At 40.2% G+C, this 23,190-nt stretch overlaps 1 protein-coding gene across 5 annotated transcripts in view; it reads left to right on the top strand.

The window, feature by feature from the left end:
* The window catches only part of SLC23A2 (solute carrier family 23 member 2), a 62,063-nt gene that overhangs the window by 23,510 nt on the left and 15,363 nt on the right, over positions 1-23,190 (top strand). For 3 of the 5 annotated variants that reach the window (XM_027782257.2, XM_055820186.1, XM_005234232.4), the window contains 5 exons: positions 10,118-10,405; positions 11,081-11,179; positions 16,613-16,729; positions 17,937-18,094; positions 23,037-23,125. In XM_027782257.2, the coding sequence (XP_027638058.1) occupies positions 10,274-10,405; positions 11,081-11,179; positions 16,613-16,729; positions 17,937-18,094; positions 23,037-23,125 (595 nt within the window). In that variant the 5' untranslated portion in view covers positions 10,118-10,273. Of the gene's footprint in view, positions 1-753; positions 859-1,354; positions 1,415-10,117; positions 10,406-11,080; positions 11,180-16,612; positions 16,730-17,936; positions 18,095-23,036; positions 23,126-23,190 lie in introns of all 5 variants that reach the window. The other 2 variants (XM_013296749.3, XM_013296748.3) reach the window with 2 other exon arrangements.

Here is a 23,190-nt window from a genome sequence, read left to right as displayed (position 1 = left end):
ATGTTTAAAGTGTTAGGGCAGCCTTAAGGCGGTGCTGTCTTCTTGCAGAAAAAGAGGTAGGTCAGGGAGGGGAGAATAGATTTATGCAGGAGGACTGCATGTTGATTAATTGTTTCCAGCCTCTCTCACTTCTGTTCCTGCATCCTTACCATCTCACTTAGCTCTGTGACCTTAACATCACTGTTATGCAGCATTTTCCATTAGGAAAGTGAAAAAGCCCAGTGTAAGTTATACTGTGTGTTTTTTACTTCTTGGTGAGGTTGTGGCTTGCTAAACCTTGTCTTACGGAACAGCTTTGAGATCTGGGACCTCCTGAAAACTGGCTAATGGCTAATAAAACTGTTTCTGTGCAAGTTGCACAACGGAGGTTATGGAAATGCTAACTGGGTGGAGAAAATCCCAATCCTGATTATAGCTGCTGCAGTCAGCATGTAAATATTTATGCAACTTGAATTCTAGGGGGCCTGGCTGGCTTTTTCTCCCTGTAGCATTGCAGGTTCTGTAAAACGCTTGAACCTCCTTGTTTGGGTTGATCTGTACGCACTCTGCTGTTACTCAGAGACTGTCCGTTTGCTTACTTTTTGTAATTATGGCCGAGGCGTGCAGTAACAGTTGATGGCCGTGTGGTGTCTTCCTGCATTTCGGCCGTTGTGTAATGTGCCGAGATTGTGATTGGGCACAGTACAGTTATACAATGTAGTGAGCCCAACCAGATTATAAAAATCCTCCTTCGGTATGTCTGCATCCTTTCAGGCTGCAACTTGCAACGCGAACTGTTGCACTGAGCGTAGACTGGAAGAAAGGCGGCAGAGGAATTGGCAGAGGCAGTCTCTAGAAGTTGGTACAGGTTTCTTGGAGGTAAGAGCTGCTTTGAATTCAGATGTTAATGGAGGATGATTACAAAAATTCAGCTGCTTTAGTGTGGGCATTATTAAGCAAGAAAAACCTGTCAAAAGGTTTTTAGTAACATAAGTTTCAATATCCTAAAGATTTGAGAGCTTAATTTTTCATTTTAAAATTGTTATCACTGTACAGAGAGACTCAGAAGTACTTACCCTCTTTCCTGTTTACCTGTAAACTTTGGCTTTCTTTTACTTTTTAAAAGGGAAAAGTTTATATGAGGTTTATGTAGTAAAAAAGAGATTTTAAGAACGCTTGACCCCAAAGTACAGCATCTTGCTTAGTTTTTGGAAGTTTCTTGAATTTTCAATCTTTTATTAAGCTATTTTAAATGGATGTAAAATATTTATTTTAAGACAAGCCTAATAAGTCAACTCAGCATCTTTTCAAGTGTGTGTGTGTAATCAGTAACTGGTTTTATATTGCTTACTGGACTAAAATTGTTCTCTTTCAGGAAGGAGTGAGTATCTGTTTCAAAAGTAGATGTAGGAATGCCTGAGCCTTTGGAAAGGAGGTTCGTATTGAGAGCTGAAAAAGTTGGCACGTTACCCTGATTTGCTTAATAAATGGAATTTTTCCTGGATGAGTCTCTAACTTCACCTTTGTTTTAATGTGATTAAGGTCTTGGAAAAAAAGTAGCTTTCATCAAAGTGCCAAGTAGCAGTACAAAGAAAGCTGAGAAAAGAACCAGTGTGTGCTCAGGTTGCTTTCTGAGTGCCATGAAGGAGCTTAATGAACTGTGTATTAATATCCATATAATGTGGAGGTATCTGAATTCTTAGACTATTAATGCTCCACAGGGAGACTGTAAGGACTGCTGTATAATACTATAAATCAAGTTAATGTGTACCATGAACAGTGAGAGGTTACTATGTTGGAAGTAAGACTATAAAGTAGTGAAGTGTTTGATAAAGAACAGTGATATGCTATTTAATTTTTATTTACTGTGAGCATCGTTGCTATCTAGAAAACACTGCAGGTGTCATTTGATATCAGTCACTTGATGTCAAGCTGTGAAATTGTTACCTCTTAGATTTTGCTTGCACTTTTTTGAAATGTAATCTTACAGATTCATCTGTATAGTTCTTTCTTGGTCTTCCGTTAGGACTCTGTTCACGCAGACCGTTGCATGTGCGTTGATGGGATCTCCTGTGGAGGGTGGCACTCATGCTGCACAGAAATTTGGCAAAACTGTTGCCTATTGGAACAATAAACTGAGAGAGCAATGGGATGAAAGATGAGCGAGGAACAGCTTGACCAATAATGGTTTTGACCAAGTGCACTTCAGGTTGACCTATACTGGAAATACTCATATTTCAGATATTTTTGTTTAGAATCACAGCTTAAATAAGCTCTTACTAAATAATCCGAGTAACCAAACATGCAGTTTTTGAAAGCTGTGAGATCCTTTGTTAAAAGTCTAATTCAGCTGGATTTAAGTCCTCAACAAGCTCATTCACACAGGAAGTTAATGAGATTTAGCTAATGTGCTTTAAATCAACGGAAGGTTTGAGTTCGGCATAACTTTCCTGTGCGTCTTTGTGTAGACATGCCCTAATAATGTTGGTCAGTTGTTAAGACATACTATCCTGGATGGAAGTCAAAATACCAACTACTTAAAAATTCATTAGTGCCTACAAAGAAGGAATATGTTTGGGCTTTGAAGACATACTTTGAAGCAAAGTGAGAAACTAACTCGGGACTGAAACTTCTTAAAGTGCACGTCAAGTCATGGTTTTTAAAAACTAAATGTTAGGAAGTTCGGGCATATTTAGCAGTACTTTGCTTCTACTGCAGGCAAAGGGAAATTGTGTCTTTTTAGGTAGTGTTGCATTAGGAATTTGAAGTATACTTTTTCTAAGTGTGGATGTAATTTGCTCTTGACTGGAGGGGGAAAATCATCTCTGTAGCATTTAAGGACACAGTAGCATTTCAGTGCAATTTCATTTCATGGCAAGGAACTCTGGGTGCAAGAAGCACCTGGTACAGTCAGATCATGAGTATTTTTTGGATCAAAGAGGCTCAGTTTCAAAATAGCCTGAGGAAGAGCTTTACTTAAGACTAAAGTGGGAAGATGGTTTTTACATGTAGCAACAGAAGATTTAAGTGCATGTGCTTTGCAGCTTTTTTCGCATCTGTGAGATGGTCAAAATCCCCTGGAAGCTTGGCAAAACACCCTTCAGGCACACCTACCTATCTGGAACAGTTTGTGGGGTAGGGGACCTCATGGGTGCCGTATCCAGGTACCAATCTGGAGATGTAATACTCCTGGCCAGCACCGTTTGTGGTTGCGGGTCTGCAGATGGTACTTTGATTGCATCATGTTAAGTACTTCTTGGGCTTTTTTAGCCTCGCTAAATGAGATTCTTGTTGTTGAATTCTTTGAGGTGGGGAGGACCTTTTTGTTTTGTAGGAAAAAAACCAAGCAACTTTTTGGACAGTGTTAAGTAGTAAAGTTGCTGCTCTTCTGATCACTTGGAATTTGGTCATTAATAGTTTAAAACCCTTTGATAGCATATTGTTTCATATTTAACAATTTCTCAGAAACAAATTTCTCAGGCTTACTGTATTATGCTGTTAAATAGAAGATGTGAATAGCTATGGCAGACAGGCTGGAGAGTGAAATGGGGGAATCCTGTGCTCAGGTTCTTCTAGTATTAAAAAGTAGCATAACTCAGGACCTGTAAAAGTGAGGACACGTATAAATACAAACCACAGCGCCTGTAGCTCCCATCTGATGCACAGAAGACAAGGGGTGTCTAATAACAGGAAGAGGAGTCTTTGTTTTTTGATACCTTGATGGCACAAAATCAGTACAGAAATTTTGTTTGATGGATGTAACTAGAGCCAGTAGTAGTCTGGAGAAAGCTGCTGTTCCATAATTAACTGGGAATTGCCTTGCTTTTGTGTTGAACTGTGTGTCTGGCCAGGGATAGCTGTACCTTGTAAGTAAACTTGTCTAATTGGAGCCTCCACAATATTCCTTAATTGTCTGCGTTGCTGGTCTTGAAAGCACAGAAGCACTCCTGTTTCCCTAATCAGCTCGGTACAGTGTTCTGGTGAAGGAGTTTCTTTCAAAACTTCCCTGATCTATTGGCATCCATCCTGCTGCCTTCTGCAGCCATCTCCATCTCCCTGGATACTCTCGTGCCGATCCGAGCCGTGTGTTTGCCGGTCCCCCTTCTCCATGTCTCTTGGTGAACGTTGACTGGCAACCAAACTATAAGCAGCTCTGTCCTGCAGCATGTGGTTTCTCTTTAATGTCCCTAATGTTGTAGAGTAGTATTAGTTGCTTGGCCTAAATGCACTTTTTTTAAACTAAACAAAGTAAATGCTGTGCACCTTGAATTCTTCATAGCTGTCTGACACTGCAGGAACCGAGAATTTACCTGTAGTCGCAGTCTGCAGCGTGCCCTTTCCAGAAACAGCTGTGCAGTGCTCACAGTATTGGGTACTGAGCGAGTCAAGTGGGTTGTAAAACTGGTTTTATCTTCTGCTCAGACTTGGCACGTTTTAACGGTAAAATATCCTGATGTGCAGGGAGTGCAGGTCCCTTTCCACATCTCTGTCATGTGTCTGTTGCCAAAAATACAATCTCAGACGTAGAGGCTATCTTGATTTGTATTTAAACACATCATGTGCCTGAGTGTCAGAGATGCCTGACACTTGAGACTGCCGTTGGAGGTGGTGGAACCCCAGATGTGCTGCTGGAGTTCAGGTTATTCACCTCAGCTGTTTGGAATTTATTTAAAATGTAGGTGAAGCTAACCTTGGTTGATGTAAGGTTGGACAACTTCTGGCTGAGCGTCATCTCTGCTTGCAGGAGAAAGTTGTTGTTATCCACATGAGTCTGACAGCTAATTACAAATAATAAATTGAAGAATGTAATTAAGCTGTCACCTTAATTTGATTGTAATCTCCTTAGTGTATGCAGCAGACTGAGCTCTCTTGGCTCTTCAGCCGTCTGTAAAAGCCAGAAAGGTCGTGGGTTGGATCTGACATGGCTCCTTCCTTGGGGCGGTGCGACATGTGCTTACCAGGTGGCATACCCACATCAGCGCTCCTGGGAGCTTTTCCATCAGTACGCTCTAAAGAATGTGCTGTTTCACTGCCAGCTTGTTTTATAACCACGCCTTGTTGTGCTTCCTTTACAAATAGTTCCCTTGCACAGCAGTGTAGGGTTACCAAATGTAGGTCAGTTCCTGATTTTCCACGGTGTAGAGGTGGCAAGGACCACAGGTACTGATGAACTACTTAATTTTGTTTGATACTTCTGCTGTGCTAAGGGTAGGAGGGAATACACTTACCTTTCAGACTGGATAGGATTCTCCTTTTAACTTTTTCACCAGCTGGTGGCCTAGACCTTCAGCAGAACTTGGTGTTTTGAGGGAAAGGAATACAGCAAACTGCAGCTATAATGTACCTGCTTTCCATTTCTCTCTGCAGACAGTTCTGCCACTTTATAGAGTGATAAAACATTTGTGACTGTCCAGCAGCTTTTGACTGTTGTTTTTAGGGGTCTTGGTACCAGTTCTAAAATGCTGCGGCCCCATTGTGCAAAGCACTAAATGAAGCTGCTTCACTTGTATTCAAATTTTGTGCCCATTGCTCGTGTTTATCTGCCCAGCTTTATGCTGAGTCAGCTGCCTCCTGTCCTCTCAAAGCAGCTGGACAAATCAGTATGGAAAGTCTAAAGTATTTTGGATAACGTCTCTGTATGGTGGGCCTGGCTCAGTTGATAGAAATTTGAGATCCAGTTGTAATTTGGAAAGGCCCTTGTGGTTTTAGAAAGCTTTTGGGTTGAGTTTGGCAAATAAGGAAGTACACAGAGCTTGCTTCCCTCTTAAAGCTTCTGGGAAGAAAAACCTGCCTTGTTCTTATGCTTTGGAAGAACAGTAATTTTGAGAGTTGAAAGTCATCGTGACAGTCATGGGGGAAGCAGAGGTTTGGACGAAGCTTCTTTCAGAGGGTTAACCTCCAGGTCTGCTTATTGCAAATGTGGGGCGATGAGCTTCATCGTATTGGCGGTATGTCCTGAACACAGCACTGCTTCCCAGTTCTGCTGCTGCCGGTGAACAGCACCTGACAAATTGTTGACTCTTATAATGGATGCTTAAAAAAACCAACCAACCTCAAGCAAACAGAAAGAGCCCCAACAACCTCTTGCCCCAAGCATGCTGCTGTCTGGAGGTCACATTGGTTTTGGTTTCCTCAGTCTTTGCTTTGCTAAGCTCAGAATTCAAATGTTAAAGGCCCTCAAGCATAGCACTGTAGAGATGAATGGCGTCACTGCAAATCGGATTTTTTTTTTTTTTTTTTTTTAATTTGTCTCTTGTAGTTGTTGCTGGGTATTCTCAAACTAATACAAAAAAGTAGGGAACATTTTTAGTGTGGTTCAGCCAAAACCTGTTATCAAGTGATGCTGCTTCTAAAGACAACAGTGCATGCAAGGGAGGAGATATTTTACATATTGTATATATTACGATTGTCTGCTCCTTTAGTGGCATTTGTGGTCCATTTTTCCTTTCCGTGGTAGTAAGCTCTTTGTGTAGATCTGTGTCTTCTGTCCTGCCCAATTTAACTCTTGAATCTAGTAAGAGGTGAGTTTTCAAATGATTTTTTTTCAACAGACTTGCATGCGGTTGGTTACCTTGTGAAATAGAAGCTTTTTGTGCAGCCTGTCTTGGTATGTGGGCAGATTTCTCTATAGAAAAACCTTTGTTGTCTGCTTCTGTGAATGTTTTTATTTGTGGCAGAGGTTCCAGAGTAATGACTTGCAGGAAGAAACTGCCGGAAGAAAAAGAAAAGTACGTTTAATGACCGTTTTTTCTTTCAGTGAACTTTGAAATGCATTTTAACTTGTTTAAACAAAACAAGAGCTGCCTCAGTAAAATAGAAAATGTGATGTTAGTAGTCATGAAAATGCAAAGTGTAAGAACTACCGCGTGGTGTCAAAGCAGACACTGCCATGGCATTGTGTCCTGTCTCGGTGGTACCAAATCTGAAAGATTTGTGTGTGGGAGGAAAGGCAAGCGTGTGGAAGATGCAGGGTGGCCTTTCCTTGGCTGGGAGGGTTTTAGTCTTGTGAACTTGCACCTGGACTATCCCCTGCAGTAGGCTCTTTGTCTAGATACTAATCTTATCTAAAGCATTATAAAACCATGTCAGCTTTTGGCCTTCCTGGGTTAATCATGTACAAGCACTGAAGATAAGTTGGTATAGAAAGGCATGAAAGTTAATCGGTATCCTGGTGGAAATTTCACTTCTAGCTTTTCCATTTGATCTAAGGCACAGATAATTTGTTGTACTGTGTGCACCTAGCTGATGCTGAATGAGTTTTATCTCTTCTTACATAACTTTTCAGCTTCTGATCAGTTAGATGTGTTACGGAGGACTATAAAATGTCAGAGTCGTCTTGTTTAGCTATGCTCAGTTGGTGGGATAAGAGGTCTGATAAAGGAGGATATATTTCAGATAAGCTGTTTCACTTTGACGCTTCTGATTGCAGAATAAAACTATTCTGCAAAACCTCTGATTATCATCTGTGCCGTTAAGTGTAAGTTTAATTGCTGAGTATAAGCAAGAAAAGTTTGGCAATTTGTCCACCTTGTTTTCTGTGGACCGCCCCCCGGCACACCTATGTGTAGTTTGTGTGCATGTATATGTGTGTACACAAACACTCCCTCTCACTAGGAAAAGTAGTAGAAGAGGCTATTTTTGCCTGTTAATTTGGAGTAGCTTGCTTGTCATCATTTGGGAGCCCTTATCCAAATATTGTTGTTCTAGCTATTGTGTTTCAGCTCTCAAGAATAAATAATAGGCACAGCTTATTTGCTTGCTGTCCTGATGTCATTCTCAAGAACAATTCCTGAGGAATGATCACATCTTCTTTGAGAAGATAGCAGTCTTACTGTTTTGCAACGCAAAGTGAAATAGGATTACATGGTCTTTTCATTTGCATCGGTGGAGATGCTAGTTAATGCTAATTAAGCAGCTTATCTTGCCAGAGTACCTTAAACCAGATCTCCTGAATGGCAGGTTTCCTGCTGGTGTAACTGGTACGCTGGTGTTTTATTGGCATGGCTGCGTTTAATTCTGCCCTTTCCCTTTTCCTTTCCAATCTGAGATGATAAAAGCCGCCAGACTAAACTACGCCTGTCTCCATCACTGATTTTCTTGGAGAATAAAATATGTCTGCATTGACAGAAAACGGCAGATTCATTTCTTTTTTTTATTCTTTTGTGCTTGCAAAAGTCCCCCGTGCCTTTGCAGTAAAAAGCAAACAAAACCCCTCAACCCCCCACCCCCCCCACCCCAGACACCCCCACTGGCCCCAAACCTTTAACCAGTATCCGTTACCCCCCCCCCTAAGCTGCATAGGCAGCTGTGAGACAAATATTCCTGTAGAGATTTGAGCAATCGCCAGTTATCTGTGCACAAACTCAGAAGCAGACAAACTAATTATAAAGTTGCTGTTCGTGTCTGGAGATTTGCACTTCTGAAGGGGAAGTCTGTGGTTATCGTCAAAATGGGAATGCCTTTTTTCTTCTCCAGGCATAGGGCCGTGAGTGCTCCAACTAGCCTTCTCCTTCAGTCTGAAGTTCAAGTGAGAAATAATTAATTTTGCTATTTTAATATTTACTTTGAGAGAGGTCATAATTAAACCCTTATTTGAAGATTTTCCATTCCGTTTTGATTTAATTAAGGGTGCTTCAAGGGTGTCTCAGTGCCCACAGAGTATTTTTAAGGTACCTATATTTTCTCTCTTGAAAAGTTACATCTGCTTTGTAAGATTACTATCTCTCACCTCAAATAATCAGAATTTTCTAGCAAATGGGCAGTTAATAGCTACTAAGATGTTCTAAAATATTCGTATTTGGTAATTTTTCAAACAGTCCTAAATTGCCCCTAGCAGAAGGGTCTTTGTCAAGTTTCATTTTGATTGCAATTACATTCAAGCTGCTAGCATCTTCCTGAGCAGCATTTTAGACAGGATGCTTAAGAAGAATTCCAAACTGTAGTTTGGTTTTTCTTTGTTCTTTTTTAATATATATACATAACCGTGTTTTTTGAATGTCCATTAGCCGTGTGTGTGGCTGTAGTGATTAAGTTGACGATGTTATAAACTTGCTTTTGAAGTAACGCCAGCGTGCAGTGGGATTTGCTGCTTGAATGTGTGCCTGGCTTTGCAGAAAACTTCACTTGATATGACTTTGAAAAGGCCATTTTTCAGGTTCTGTCATGTACTTTCGTCTGTAGCTTAGCTTGTTTTATCTGCAGCTGTCTGCAGCTGCACCTCCTCTTCGAAGCTCTGTAACAACAGGTTGCAAAACTTGGTTTGCTGCAGAATTCTCTGTGCTGTCCTTTGGGAAGTTTGAGTTAAAATCTGTTCATCCATGCTTCGTAGTCTTGGAAATAGCAGAAGTGTCAATCACCATAGACTGGCAGGTCTAATTTAAGGAGTAAATGTGGAAAAACAGTACTGTAGTGACCCATCTGGGAAAACAAGAGAACCAGTAAGCATTTTCCTGTTCCTGTGCCAAAATAGTAGTGATATTAATTAAAATACACAATTTTATCCTGAACCAGTTGCTTCAGCATCATCAGGCAGATTACTTTGAATGTTCCTCATGCAGCTGGGATAATTTCAGGTAAGGGTGTTCAGCAGAAAAGGCTGTTTCCGTCTGTCTGAAATGGGCTTACTGAAAGACAGGTGTGCTTCTCAATCCATCTAATCTAAGCTTCCTGGATGCTTTTTATTTAAAAACAGGTCGTTTTAAAAGGAAGGATTTAGATATACAGAGGTGGACTTGTGAGTAGGTCTACAGTTCACGCTTTCTGAAGAAGCACAAGTATTGTTTGCAGTCGGTGTTCAATAGCATTGCTGCGTAGCTGGAGTACAGGCGTACTTTGTTCCTCAAAGGTTCTCTGGATGTGACTGTGGAATTGAAACAAACCCAAGGTTTTGATATATATTCTAATAATTGAAGATGACGAGAGAAGAATGAGAGAATAATCATGGTATTCCCATCGTGAAAGAATTTAAAATACCTTCAGCTTTATCTTTAAATGGTAGTCTCCTAATTATCAAATCCAAAGGAGAAGATAAGAATTGGTGAGTCATGAGCATGAAAGGGAACCAGGGCTGCAGGGCATGTGTGCTTGTACAAATATCTTAGGTAATCAAGAAAAAATTAATGTCTCTCTTCAATTCTAGGTGCCATTGATGCTAATGATACTTAAAAAAGCAACCCTAATGTCCCAGCTGGATTACTGAGCACTTCTGTGATTCCTGGAGGTGCGGCTGTTTAAATAAGAATTTGTCCGTAGTACTTGGCCTGTCATATCCCAGAATCATCTGCGTGGGTCCTGCATGCAAGTCCTTGACATCCTGGAAACGATGGGGATTGGTAAGAATACTACTTCAAAATCAGTGGAGGCAGGAGGCTCCGCAGAAGGCAAATATGAGGATGAATCTAAACATCCCACCTTTTTCACCCTGCCTGTAAGTAACACTTTCAGGTACTACATAGTTAATAATAATCAGTTAATAATGCTTTGTTGTAATCATGTTGTACAAACCCTTTATTTCCACAAGTAGTTAGTAAAACCTCTTTTGCCACTTGCTACTGTTTATATAGAAACAGCCAATTATATTGTCTGTGGTTGTTTCATGCGCGTGCTCCGAAGCAGCGCTGTTCACAGGACATGCGATACCCCTGACACGATTAGAACAATTTCATGTTTATGATTAGAACAGTTAACTGTCCTCCTGTGGAATGCAGCAGCCCCTGGTATGCCTCAAGTCACTTGACTAAGAGGAGTAGGTGACAGCAAGAAAACCTTTGCTTGTCTTTTACTTGAGCAGATTTTCAGTTGTACCGTTCCTGTTGTACACGTCTGCCTCTTAATAACTCTTCCAGTCGGTCTGCTGCTGTCTCCTGCCACCCTCAGCTGATGCTGTCCAGGCTTTGAGGAGCTGTATGTGATGTCTTTCAAGTTTCTGTATATTCCTAGACATGCTGTTACAGCCATGATTGCTTGCCGTGCTTGTAATGTGTTCTGACAAAATGTCAAAGGCAGATGTCAAGTACCAAGGGAGAAAACTGGGTGACATGGGGTGTGATTGCAGGGAAAACGTTTATTTTAAGACCATGTGTTTCTTTCTTTTTATTTTAAGGTAGTCATAAACGGTGGAGCAACATCCAGCGGTGATCAGGATACAGAAGACACAGAGTTGATGGCCATCTATACTACAGAAAATGGCATAGCAGAAAAGGTATGTAGTGGTTTCCTTCTAGGTGAGAAACCATTCTCACTTTTTCAGTTCTATTATTTGTCAACGCTACTTTTACTTGGCTGAGAGATTTTCTTTAATCAGACATGCTGACTTGCAGATTCAGGTTGGCCTTGGGGGAGTTCTGTCCTCATGACTCTTCTGGTGACACATTTAGGTTGCAGAACATGGGCAATGACTCAGCAAATGTTAGAAGGCAGTTAATACACTTTGACCTGGCACCAAAATGCATAATATGCGTTTTTGTTTTTTTATTTCTTAATTTCCATTGCCCTCTTGCATGGTTTCCCTGATAAGGTCATTCTGTTCTGTTCTTCAGTTCTTAACTTGATCTGCATTTAGTCAAGTAAACTGGTGGTGTTGAGTACCTCCAAAAGTGAGATTGTTTCCACTTTCTTTCCCAATTTCTTCTGAGCTCCAGCCTCTTAAACTTAATTTTTCTAGTTCTCTTTTCAAGTAGGGGGCTACTTATTATTGTGACAGCTTTATGAGTGAATTTCAGGTAATTCATAAAAATCCTGGAACATTCTTCCTTCAGATAACAATGATTGTATCCTGGCTATTCAGGGAAATCCAGCTGAGGCCTCAAAGGAGACCCGTTTGGTTGGGATTTTCCCAGCTTTTTTCTCAATTCCATCATTCCCCAAGCCTGTTCCATAATATTCTTGCAAGCAGAGATGGTGATGTGAACATGAACTTTTGTTTAAAATAAGGAAGGGAGATTACAGTAAGTCTAAACAGTACCTTTTCCTGAAAAGTTTGTATGTAATTGGCAGTGTAGTTAAGGCTTATCTCTAGGGAGCCTCAACCTGACCAAATTTTTCAAATGTCCTGATGGAAACAAGACCAAAACTCCTTTGGTTCCAAGCAAGAGCGTCGTAATGCTCATTTCTTTGAGGTTGTAACTTGTGTTGGGGCAAGGATGATATCAAAGGGTATAGTTAAGGTTTTCTGACTCGGACATCAGAATTCACTTCTGAATTTCAGATTTATAATAGAGCTTAAACAGGTGATTCTGACAGGTCTTTAGTGTTAGATTACAAAAGAATGTTACGAATGCCACGATGTGCCTTCATGTACTCTGTCTCTTACAGGTAGTCTGCCTGCATGTCTCAAATACATCTCTACTACCATCTTGATCATGCTGATATTTTAATGGACAAATTTTGGCAGCTGTTGACATGCATATGTCTGTGATGGCTGACTTTTGGAGCACGCTCAGGCTAGCGTGGAGAGAGACAATCTGATAAAAACCTTGAGCAAACGGTGTTGGGATGAAATTGTGCAACTAAGATAAGCAATCTGTAGACATTAAAGCATGTCTTCATGGCCTGATTTTACCAAACATGTATTTTTTGCCCTTCCACTTGAACCATGTGACCAGAACTGTAAATGGATGATAAATCTATCTTAAAGAGACCATGAGCTTTTAATCAACCAAATCTGGTTGAGTTAAAGCTTTGCTGTGGCTTAAAATGAATGAACGGTGAAAGAAGGGCTATAGCGATTAACAGCCTCGCGTATTAAGGTAGTATTTGAGGCTAGTATTCCTGGTAATCTGGGCAAAACCTCCTGCTTTTCACTTAAAATAAGTGTGTGCGTGAAGCGTGTTTGGTCTTGGCTTTCCATTCCTCTTGAGAGATCGTTCACCAAAAAGGCAAATGAAAGGCCTTGAATAAAAAGCCTTTAACAAAGAGGACTGAAATGTACTTAATTGCTGGAGGATGCCCAGTGCTTTTACATTCTCTTCCAATATTTGTTAGCTGAAACAATAAACTATTAGCCCAGATGAGAAATAACTGTATTGCTGCATCTCTATAAAATAAACAATACCATGTTGCTTATTGCTTAATAGAATTAATTTGAACATGTTGTTTGCTCTTTCAGGTATTTTTCTAAAGGCCTTGCTCCTCGCAGTTAATCTGTTTTCTTCTGGTCCTTCCCCCTAGTACTTGATAACAGAGCCTTTGTCTTGCACAGTTGGTGTTTGCTGCTTGGGATTTTGGGTTGGGTTTGGTTTTTGGTTTTCTATTTTGTTTTCCCCAAACACTTCTACTCCACTTTTATCTCCATCTTATTTCCCTCCCCCCTGTTTATACTTAATTCTGTACTTCTCTGCATTTTTGTAGTGTCCCACCTTTGGCCAATTAATAAAAAGAATTCATCTCTGATCAGTATCTCATTTGGAAAGGTGCAGTTCGTTCCCAGCAGTTCCCTACAGCACCCTATGGCATACTTGGCAAGCATCAGCACAGAGTCAGTACGTTAAACCAGCAGGCACACGCTCGAGATACGAAAGGACCAGTGACTACCCAGTGACTTACCAGGAGAATAGCCAGACCTCACCCTGGTTCTCACATTCCTCATAGTTCAGTCTTGGTCGCTTTTATGTCAGTTCCCTTTAGCCATTATCTGCTATAAGTCTGATCAAGATGAAAGCTTCCTCTTCCAAAGCAGAGTAAGTCTGACTTTTGGAAGGGATTAAGGGTACCCTGGATTTTTTTTTTTTTTTATCCTATAACTTTTCTGTGTAGGACAGACATTGCTATGACAATTGTGCCTTAAAGTTTGGAATTCTTTTGTTAGAAGACTTACAAACTTCACTTTCTAAAGGAAAGCTTAAATTGGTTAGCGGTTGTCGATCTGTGCCCAGAGAGAGCTTTCTACCTGCCATGGACGAGTCGACTTATTCCTAGGCCTGGTGCCTGCTGCTCTTCTGTGTTCTTTGCAGACAAATATAGGCATAAATGTAATCACAAATGAAAAGGACTGATAAACTTGCTGCATATGCCATGGTCTTCGTGTTAGAAACAGGTTATCGTTTCTGATTGCTGCTGCCCAAGGAGGAAGGGGGATATATAGAATAGAATAGAAGGCCAGGTGGAAAAGTTGGGGAATGTACTTGATGCAACCTCATCAGTCCTAGGGCCAAACACTTCTTTTTTTTTTCCATAAGTGGAACAGTTAGGTACCTACTGGGTATTTATCTGGCAAAATTAGAAAAGCAGCCAAAAGATGGGTTTTCTAAAGGCAGCAGCCGAAACAGGCTCACCAATCTGCACAAATCGCTCACTGGATTTTTCGAGTTATCCTGTTATCCTGCTTGGAAACATCACCAACGTTGAAAATCCCATTCCTGTCCATCCTTGGAAGGAGTAATGCAGGTCGCTCGGTGCACAGTGGTAGGTGTTTTATCTCTTCGTGCTGGAGTCAGGTGGGGAACTATCCACAGTTTGTTCTCCTGATCTGGCTGCAAGCCAACATTGATGTAATCCATGGAGCAAACAGTTAATTTCTGCTGACGCCTCTCTCTTCCCACCTCATGAGCAGATGTCGTAACCATTCTTACTGTTCCTTCATGACCTCTGCCTCTCTGGAAGTATATGATGACCTCTTAGTCAAAATGCTGAACAAACAGGCAGTGTTACTGTGAGCAAAGTTCTCAGGTGGAGCATATATTGCAGTGAAATAGAGCAGAATCGAGGCAATCAAACACATATATATTTTTATATATATATATATTTGTGTGTGTGTGTTTGTATAGTCTCTGGGGGAAGGTTAACAAAACTGCTTTATAAGAACAGGAAGTATCTTGGGAGCTTCTCTAGGTGAATCTTTTCTTTGTTTTCCCAAGAAAGTTCTTAAAGAAGCCGCTAGTGATGATATGTGTCCTGCTGTTTGTCCATAACTGCGCTGGCTGTTGGGTCTTGCTCCTTCTGCCTGTCTTTGTGAGTCAGCCACTTTGTCCCCTTCCTTGGATCTACGCATAACTGCATTGACATGAGGATGTACCCGATTTTTCCTAATTTCCAGTTGGAGACAAGATGTGTACAGCTTTACTGCTGCGCAGTGCTCTCCCCTCCAGTATGAGGTGAAGCTCTAAAACTCAAGTTCCTGAATTTTTTCATGAGTCATTTTTTTTTTTTTTTAGAGAATCGGGTCAGGAGGGTGGTCTTTCATTTTTCAGTCAATGAAAAAATTACATTGGTGCTGCAAATTGGCAAGATGAGTTGTGCAGTCAACAATTTCCCTTATGTCTCTGCTTAGGATATGTATCGTAGTTAAACTAACCCTGGTGAACAGATTGCTGGGCGCTTAACGTGGTTGAAAAAAGTTTTCTGAAATGAGTGTTTCTAGATTTCGCTTTTCCACTGTAATACCCTCAATCTTTCCATAACAGTGTGGTCCTTTACACTCCCTGAATTTGAATTAACCCAGTGGCATTTTTTTTCCCAACAGATACCAGAGGTAAGAAGGAAATACCATGGGTCTGTTTGGCTTCCCTGACCTTGGAGATGATAAATAAAATGGAGATTATCTAAGCCTAATCTGTGGGTGTGTAGTGATTTTTGAAGAAGTAAAGACCATTTGAGGCAAAGTCACGAGTCTGGCAAAGTTTCTGGTCCTTGTGTAAGGCTACTTCACATGAGTTTGTTATGTTCTAGCGTGGATTAGGTCAGAACAGTAGTTATATAAGGTATTTTTTTGGTTAGTTGAGCTGATAAGATCTAGTACTTCCTCTTGCTTTTGTTGTTGGTATTTGGGCTTTGGAGCATTGTATTTTTGTTCTCAGGAATTTCAAAACCAGAGTGTCTGAAAGGAACGGCTCCACTTAGTTGTAAAGAAGAAATGACTGAGCTGGGTCTTGTTTTAATAGAAAATCTGCAGGGATTTTGATGTGTGTGTCTGTGTGGTTAGTCTGCTAGCTCTCTGTGAATTAGGGCACATGGTAGCCCAGTATGTGGTCTTGCTTAAATTCCTGTAGTTCTGGAGGAAGTCTGCTTGGCTGATACAAATTGGCCGCGGATGTATTCCGTTATGGTGATTAGCATTTTTCTTGACTGGTTGAACATGGAGTGGAAGCAAAATAATAAATCTTGTGGCTAAAAAAGGTTGACCAAGACTGAAATTGAGTAAGAATTAAGTAGGGAAGCAATTACCATGAGGAACTTTCTTGTGTGATTTTGGCCTCTTAGGCAAGGCTAGCCATTCTGCTTTGAAACTAGCCATTGTTGACTCTTCTACGTAGTTCCAATTCTTCCTTTTTTCTTTTTTTTTTTTTAATAATTCTGTCATGATAATTTCATTTTATGGGCACCTTTTGGCTGTCAGGTTGGTTATAATAAATGAAGAATTGCTGTGTTAGTATAAATGAGCAGGGAATGGCTTATAGAAGTGAATGTGTTTGGTAAAATTTAGTAGCTACAGCTGGAGGTGAGCTCACTGTCAGAGGTAAAAGGCTTTAAAAATGTTTGAAAATGTAATGTATCACCACTGTGAGTATTACACCAACCTTGGAGTATCTGGATAGTTCAGATTCAGTTTATTCGTACATAACAGTAACCTACTGTTGTCCTTTGTGTCCTCCCCTGCTTTTTTACCCTTCCCACCTTTCTACCCTCCCTGTCAAAATAGAGCTCTTTGGCAGAGACACTGGACAGCAGTGGAAGTTTAGATGCGCAGAGAACTGACATGATTTACACTATCGAAGACGTTCCTCCTTGGTATCTCTGCATATTTTTGGGGTTACAGGTATGTTTCAAAACAGCCATAATTTCCTCTGTAACTTTTAAAGCTTTTTTTAGTATTTTCTGTGTAGTTTATAGCATTTGTGTATGTGATAATTTTATTTTTCCCATGCTCTCAAATGTTTGAATAAAGTGTTGAGGTAGTTTCATCTTAAGTTGATTGCACACTAAGATTACTGTCTTGATAATGATCTATATCGTTGTTCGCTGGCTTATGCATTTGTGACATTCACTTAAATATTTAGTCTTCTAAGCTACTGTTAGTAAGTAAGTGAGTAAATGTGAAGTGGTGAGCTTCAGAAAGTGACGTCTGGCACCTCTGGAACGAAAGATGGAGAGAGATAATGGTTTAGTCCTGAAATCTTGAATATTAGAGCTGCTACTGTAGCCATTTCAATTCTGCAAGCTCAGTAGCAGCATCCTGGACCTGTAGGCTCACTAGTAAGCAGGGCAGGTGAATTCTTTACTCCTTGGAGTGAGAGCGTGTGCTTCCTGCAATGAGGAGGACTGTAGCAGTGAGCTGAACCCTACTACCAGCTCAGCCACTCGTGTGAAGCAGAACAGCTCATTTCATCTCCTTTCTTTCTCAAATGGTAATAATATCTGTCCCACAGGAATGCTGAGAATTTGTTAATATCTGTAAAGTATGTTGAGATCTCCAAACAAATACATTCCAAAGCATCCTTTTTATTTCTGCCTTTCCTCAAGGACGACAGGCAGTTCTGTAAGGACTGTATTTTTTAACTTGCACTGTTGAATATGGTGATTCTTGTTTGTTTGCTTGCTTAATGTATTGGGATGAAAAAGAATTCACGAGTACCTAGTTTCTGGTACTTGAGAGCTTATTTGCATCCTAGTTTGTATGTGGTCAAAGTTCATTTGTAAGCTAATGGTTTTTCACATGGTTGAAAGTGAATGGAGTTATTTATCTGCTTTTCTGAGTCAGAAGTGGTTTTCAGCACAGTTACCTAGATACCTTCTCATCAAGAACAGTAGCCATGTGGCTATTTAAATAACGTAGTGTATTCTGCAGAAATAGCAATCGTTAGCAACAGGCTAGCTCAGCGTGGAAGGAAAATATTTAAAGAAATGCTTTGGACCAGGAAGCGATTCAAAAGCAAAAATATCCAATGCGAAAGAAAAGATAGTCATCAGTTTATTTGCTCATTAATATTGGCTGCAGTATTAACGGACTATTTTTCTTTTCACAGCACTACTTAACATGTTTCAGTGGAACTATAGCAGTGCCCTTTTTGCTGGCTGATGCCATGTGTGTGGGATTTGACCAGTGGGCTACCAGCCAGTTGATTGGGACCATTTTCTTCTGTGTGGGCATCACTACATTGTTACAAACAACTTTTGGGTGCAGGTGAGATTCGGGACTTGTTTCAAGTTCTTGAGATGGTGATAGGACTAGACATCAGTTGGGATTTCCAGGGTGCAGTCGGAGATCCAAGAGTTAGGTAGTCTATTTTCAAAGGATAAACATGAAACACAAGATAGCAGGTCAAACGCAGGATGGTTAGGGAAAGCTTTTGGAAAGCTGCTTCCAAAAAAAGGTGGATCCGAAATCAGAGAAGGCATTGGAAGGGTAAGAAAATACAGCGGGAGCAGGGAGAGGGAAGGAGGAGGAGGGAAATCTGAGGGCAGAGACTGTGTTAAGTGATTCTGGGGGAAAGAAAAAATCGATACGCCTTGGTAAAGAGGAACTAATTTTGATATTTTTATTAGCTTCTGGAATGATGCTGTATTCTTGCCAGTGTTTAGGTGGTTGCGATTAGTCCTACAGCAGATCGTGTGCTTGTTCCTGTAAAGGGTTTGCCAAATCAAAAAGTTAAGGAAAAATGACAGGGAAATTTCTTATTCTCTGAACTGAGTATCATTGTTACCTTCCAATACAAACAAATTATTTGATTTTAATTTGTTAGTTGCTTTGAGTCGCAGGTAACGATCCTTCCTTGAGTTGGGAAGAAACACGTAGTGTAGCCTTACAGGGATGCCTGTGCCTCTCCTTTGGTCTGCTCGCCTTAGGAGGATGCAAGAGGCTAATTCAAGTGTTAGCAAATACTTGTAAAAAATCTGGTGTTGGTAAGACCAGGATGCTCTAAGTTTTATTAACATGGAGATAAATCCTTTCTAAAAGTGTGTGTTCTATACTAAATGCTGCAGAGAGATACTTGACATGTTTACTTAAACTTCTGTTGACTCTGCCTGTCAGAACTGGGAATAGCTAAAACCTGCGGAGTTATTTCTGCATCTTCTTGAATAAACCAACAGTGATAAGTAAAACCAGAAGAAAAATGTGTATTTTAAGAGTATGCCCTCATATGGTTACTTGAATGATTCATGGGTCATTTAGTTCAATTTAAGAACAATGTGAGCTGAAATCTTGCATTCCAATAGAAAAATGGACAAACATCCCCTCCATTTTTAAAGATTCAGCTAAGAAACAGAATCTTTGGGTGGAAAAGTTATCTCGGTGGGGTGCGGAAGGCAAGCCTATGACAGTTGACTTGCAGTTGTAGATCAGCTTTTCATCTAAAAATTTTCCAAATATTTCAGCTTTTCCAATGTAACCTTTAGTTGCTATTTTAGTTGGCTTTCTTGTCTTTTTTTTCCTTTGAAAAAACCTTCCCTTTATTTTTTTTAATGTCTTAACTTATAAAATAGCTTCGCTGTTTTGTATGAAGAGTTTGTTCTAATGACAAAACAGCATAATGCAAATTGTTGAAAGAGAAAATTTTCATCCCCCAATGTATTTTCTTTAAGTCAAGACTGCCTGCAGTTAATAATCATATTTTCTGCCTGATTGGCTTTTTGTGCTCATAGAGTAGCTTGCCTTAGCTGTAATCAAATTTTCAAGTACCTCGTCTGAACAGAGGCAGAGGAGCAGAGCTGTACCCTTTGGTGTTTTGAACCTCTTTTAATGGGAGTGATGGTTAGTGGGGTTGTTTTTCCCCTCCCAGTCCTCTGTGCTTTATATAGGGACCTGAAGGATTGTTGACCTAGGCAGGAACTGGAAGATAAGGTATTTATTGTTCAGGTTTGAGTGTCTGCTCCCTGGATTTACTGAAGTTCAAAGTCTTCGAGTTTCGTATGCAGAGTTGTGGATGGAGATGAACTCAAAGTGGAGCTTTGTTTTCCTGTACTTCTGCCAGCTTTTTTCTTCTGCCTCAAATTTATCAGAAAAAGCTTCATTTTTATGCTTCCTGAGATTTGTAAGTCTTCACAGAACTGAAGTTTGTCACATTTTCTTTTTTTCCTTAACAAATCTTGGGCTCTTTCTCTTCATTACTTAATATAGAGTGATTCTGGGCTCTTGCAGAAACTGGCGTGGTCCCATCATTTTGAAATCTTAGAATCACAGAATCATTTAGGTTGGAGAAGACCTTTACGATCAAGCCCAACTGTTAATCCAGCACTGCCAAGTCCATCACTATACCATGTCCCTAAGCACCGCATCTATGCATTTTTAGAACACCTCCAGGGATGGCGATTCCACCACGTCCCTGGCAGCCTGTTCCAATGCTTGATCACTCTTTTTTTTTTTTTCCAGTGAAGAAATTTTTCCTAATACTGAATCTATATGAAGTTATTTCCTCTTGTCCTATCACTTGTTATCTGGGAGAAGAGATCGAACCCCACATGTCTAACAATCTCCTTGCAGGGAGCTGCAGAGAGCACTAAGATTCCCCCCCAAATCTCCTCCTCTCCAGGCTAAACAACATCAGTTCCCAAAGAGCTGCTGTTCTCTTCCTTCTGTACAACGCCACCTGTACCCTCTGTGGGTTTTTTGGTTTTTAGTGGGGTTTTGGGTTGTTTTTTTCTTTTCAGTGGCTTCCACTTGCACTGTGAACTATATGTTTATATACTGAAGAGGCAATTGCATTTGGGTCTTAAAATAAGTGAACTTTTATTTAAGGAGAAAATAACTGCAGTTGAATGTTTTATAACTATTTAACATGTGATTCTGGTTTTATGTAAGGGTGGGAACGGGATATAGCAGCGATGTTCTCTAAATGATATTTTAAAGTATTTATTGGCAGGTCTGTCAAAGTATTTCAGCAAATAAAGCCACTACGGTTTCAAAAGGTCAAATTCCGTGGTTTAGAGGCCCTTAAAGATGGATTTAGCTCAATTGTGAGGTGGAGTTGTGGTCAGTTTGGTACCCATACTAATTTTAGGAATTCAAGCTATTCATTGGATTATGTAATAAGCCAAAAGATTTGGCAAAGATTCAGAGTAATTAGTATGACTGAGACAATCAAATACAGCTTTAATATATAACTCAACATTTTAGGTTTGTTGCTGTGCCCATCGCTAAGCATTCTTACATCTGTGTGACATGTTAAGATAGGGAAGACATTTCCAGATTACTTTAACTGCATAAAAAGCTCTGCCGCCACAAGGGCTGGTGCCAGAATTGAGCAACTTCACAATTTAGATGTGAAATTAAAATTATAGTCCAATCATAAACTGGTGATATTTTGCCCAGCTAGTAATGAATGCCTGGCTTAGCAGTGGGAAAGGTATTTTGTAAGTCATGTTCCAAACTGCAGCTGTGTCTTCAGAAAGAGACTGATCTTGGTTGGCTGATATTGAGTAATAAATTGGGTGAAAGATACTAATTTTTTCTACTTGGACGGGGGGAAAAAAAAATATTTTGAGCCTACTGGCCCTTTTGCTAAATATTCCAGGTTTACTGTCTCATACAAAGGTTAGGCGGATAGCTAAGCAAGGTGTGCTAAGATCTTACTATTCAATACGTATGTAGCGTATTTTATGTGATACAAAGCTCCCAATCTAAACCTGAGTTCAGTACAACTGATGTCATCACTGGAGAATGTGTTTGCAAGGTGTATTTACAAAATCATTAGTGGGGGACAGAGTACTGTGTAGGTGGGATAGAGGCGTAACAGCTTGTTACAGGTATTGCAGATTTTGCCGTGGGCACCACCTTGCTCGGGTTGCTTAATGAAGCCTGAAAAATAAGGTGAATCATTCACTCGTAGATACCAACCGTTTCTTCACCAAAGATAAAGCTTTGATTTTTGCTTGAAGAAACTTAGAAGAGAATTGCGTGCCAGTCAGGTGTGCTCAGATGGCTGGTGTATTTTATGAAATTTAACTTTCTCTTGCAGTTTTCAATGTTTGCAGTAGGTGGGTTGGCTTTTCAGATTACTCATGGCCCAAACTCCAATGGTAGTTCAGCTGTTCTTGATTGTGAACTTCACAGCTACTGTTAGTAACATGCTTCTAGTTTGATCTTCTTTGTGTTAAACATGTATTGGATTTTTTTTCCCCCACTGATTTGGTGTTTTTTTCCCCCTCCCTCTGCCCCCCCTCTTTGTATCTTTTTTGATCTTTATCTGAATCTGCTACGGTTAGTTCTTTTTCCTTTACTGGTGTTTGCACTGGCATCAAGGCACTTTGTTGCGACTGTAAAACAGCCATAAACATGGTGCAGTGATTAGAGCCACATGAGCAATTAAGTGTTCCGTGTGTTACAGTTAGAGATTGTTATTAAAGAGAATCTTACTACAATCCATTAATGACGGTATTTATAGAATAGTTCAAAGTGCATCTTCTCTGTAGCTAAGTAACATCTGGATATTTGTGGTGTTACGCAAGCTACGCTTGATTCAATAAATATGTAGTTGGTGCTGCTAGATGCCTTTAGATCTTAAACCTTTTGGGAAGTGTAAACACCAATGCGAAGAATGTCATCTTGAAATTCTTGCAGCATGTGTATTTATTGTTGGTAGCCACCTGGAACATCTAATCGGCTGTTGTCAACCTAATAGTTATTTACACATACACTTAAAGATGAATGTATAAATGACTATACTTCACGTCATGCAGAGGGAAGGTATTGAGTATGCAGACTGCACACTGCACTGTCAGAGAGCTTTTTTCATGTGGCGGGACGGTGAAAGCTGCACGTCCAGCAGTCTGGCTGGGACGTACTTCAGAACGTACATCTGTATCCTTGTGCTGCCGAGTCAAAACTTTAAATCAATGTCTGGTACCAGCGTGCTGGTATCCAGTAATTACCTGTTACAAGATGTTGTAGTAATAACTTCATGTGCGTAGTGTCTTCTGTTAGGTCTTTGGTTTGTGAAGTCTTGGGATCTCTATGGCTGTTCTTTTTAATAAGAAATTCTTATATTTCACATTTTTAATAACACAGTCACACACACAGCATTAAGGATGGTTTTGAGGATGAGTAACCATTTAACTGCAACTGATGTCCTGACACAGCACTGTTAACATCTACAAACGTCAGCATCTCTTCTTTTCCTTTCCACCAGGTTACCCTTGTTTCAAGCGAGTGCTTTTGCATTCTTAGCACCTGCTAGAGCAATACTCTCCTTGGAGAAGTGGAAATGTAATAATACAGGTAATTGTCATTGATTCTTGTTCAGGTTTAAGTAGCAGATGATGCAGATCACGTATAGTGCAACT

Source organism: Falco peregrinus, chromosome 17, assembly GCF_023634155.1.
Source record: "Falco peregrinus isolate bFalPer1 chromosome 17, bFalPer1.pri, whole genome shotgun sequence".
Classification (NCBI taxonomy): Eukaryota; Metazoa; Chordata; class Aves; order Falconiformes; family Falconidae; genus Falco; species Falco peregrinus.
The sequence above is the reverse complement of the archived record's forward strand: the minus strand, read 5'-3'. Positions and strand labels throughout refer to the sequence as shown.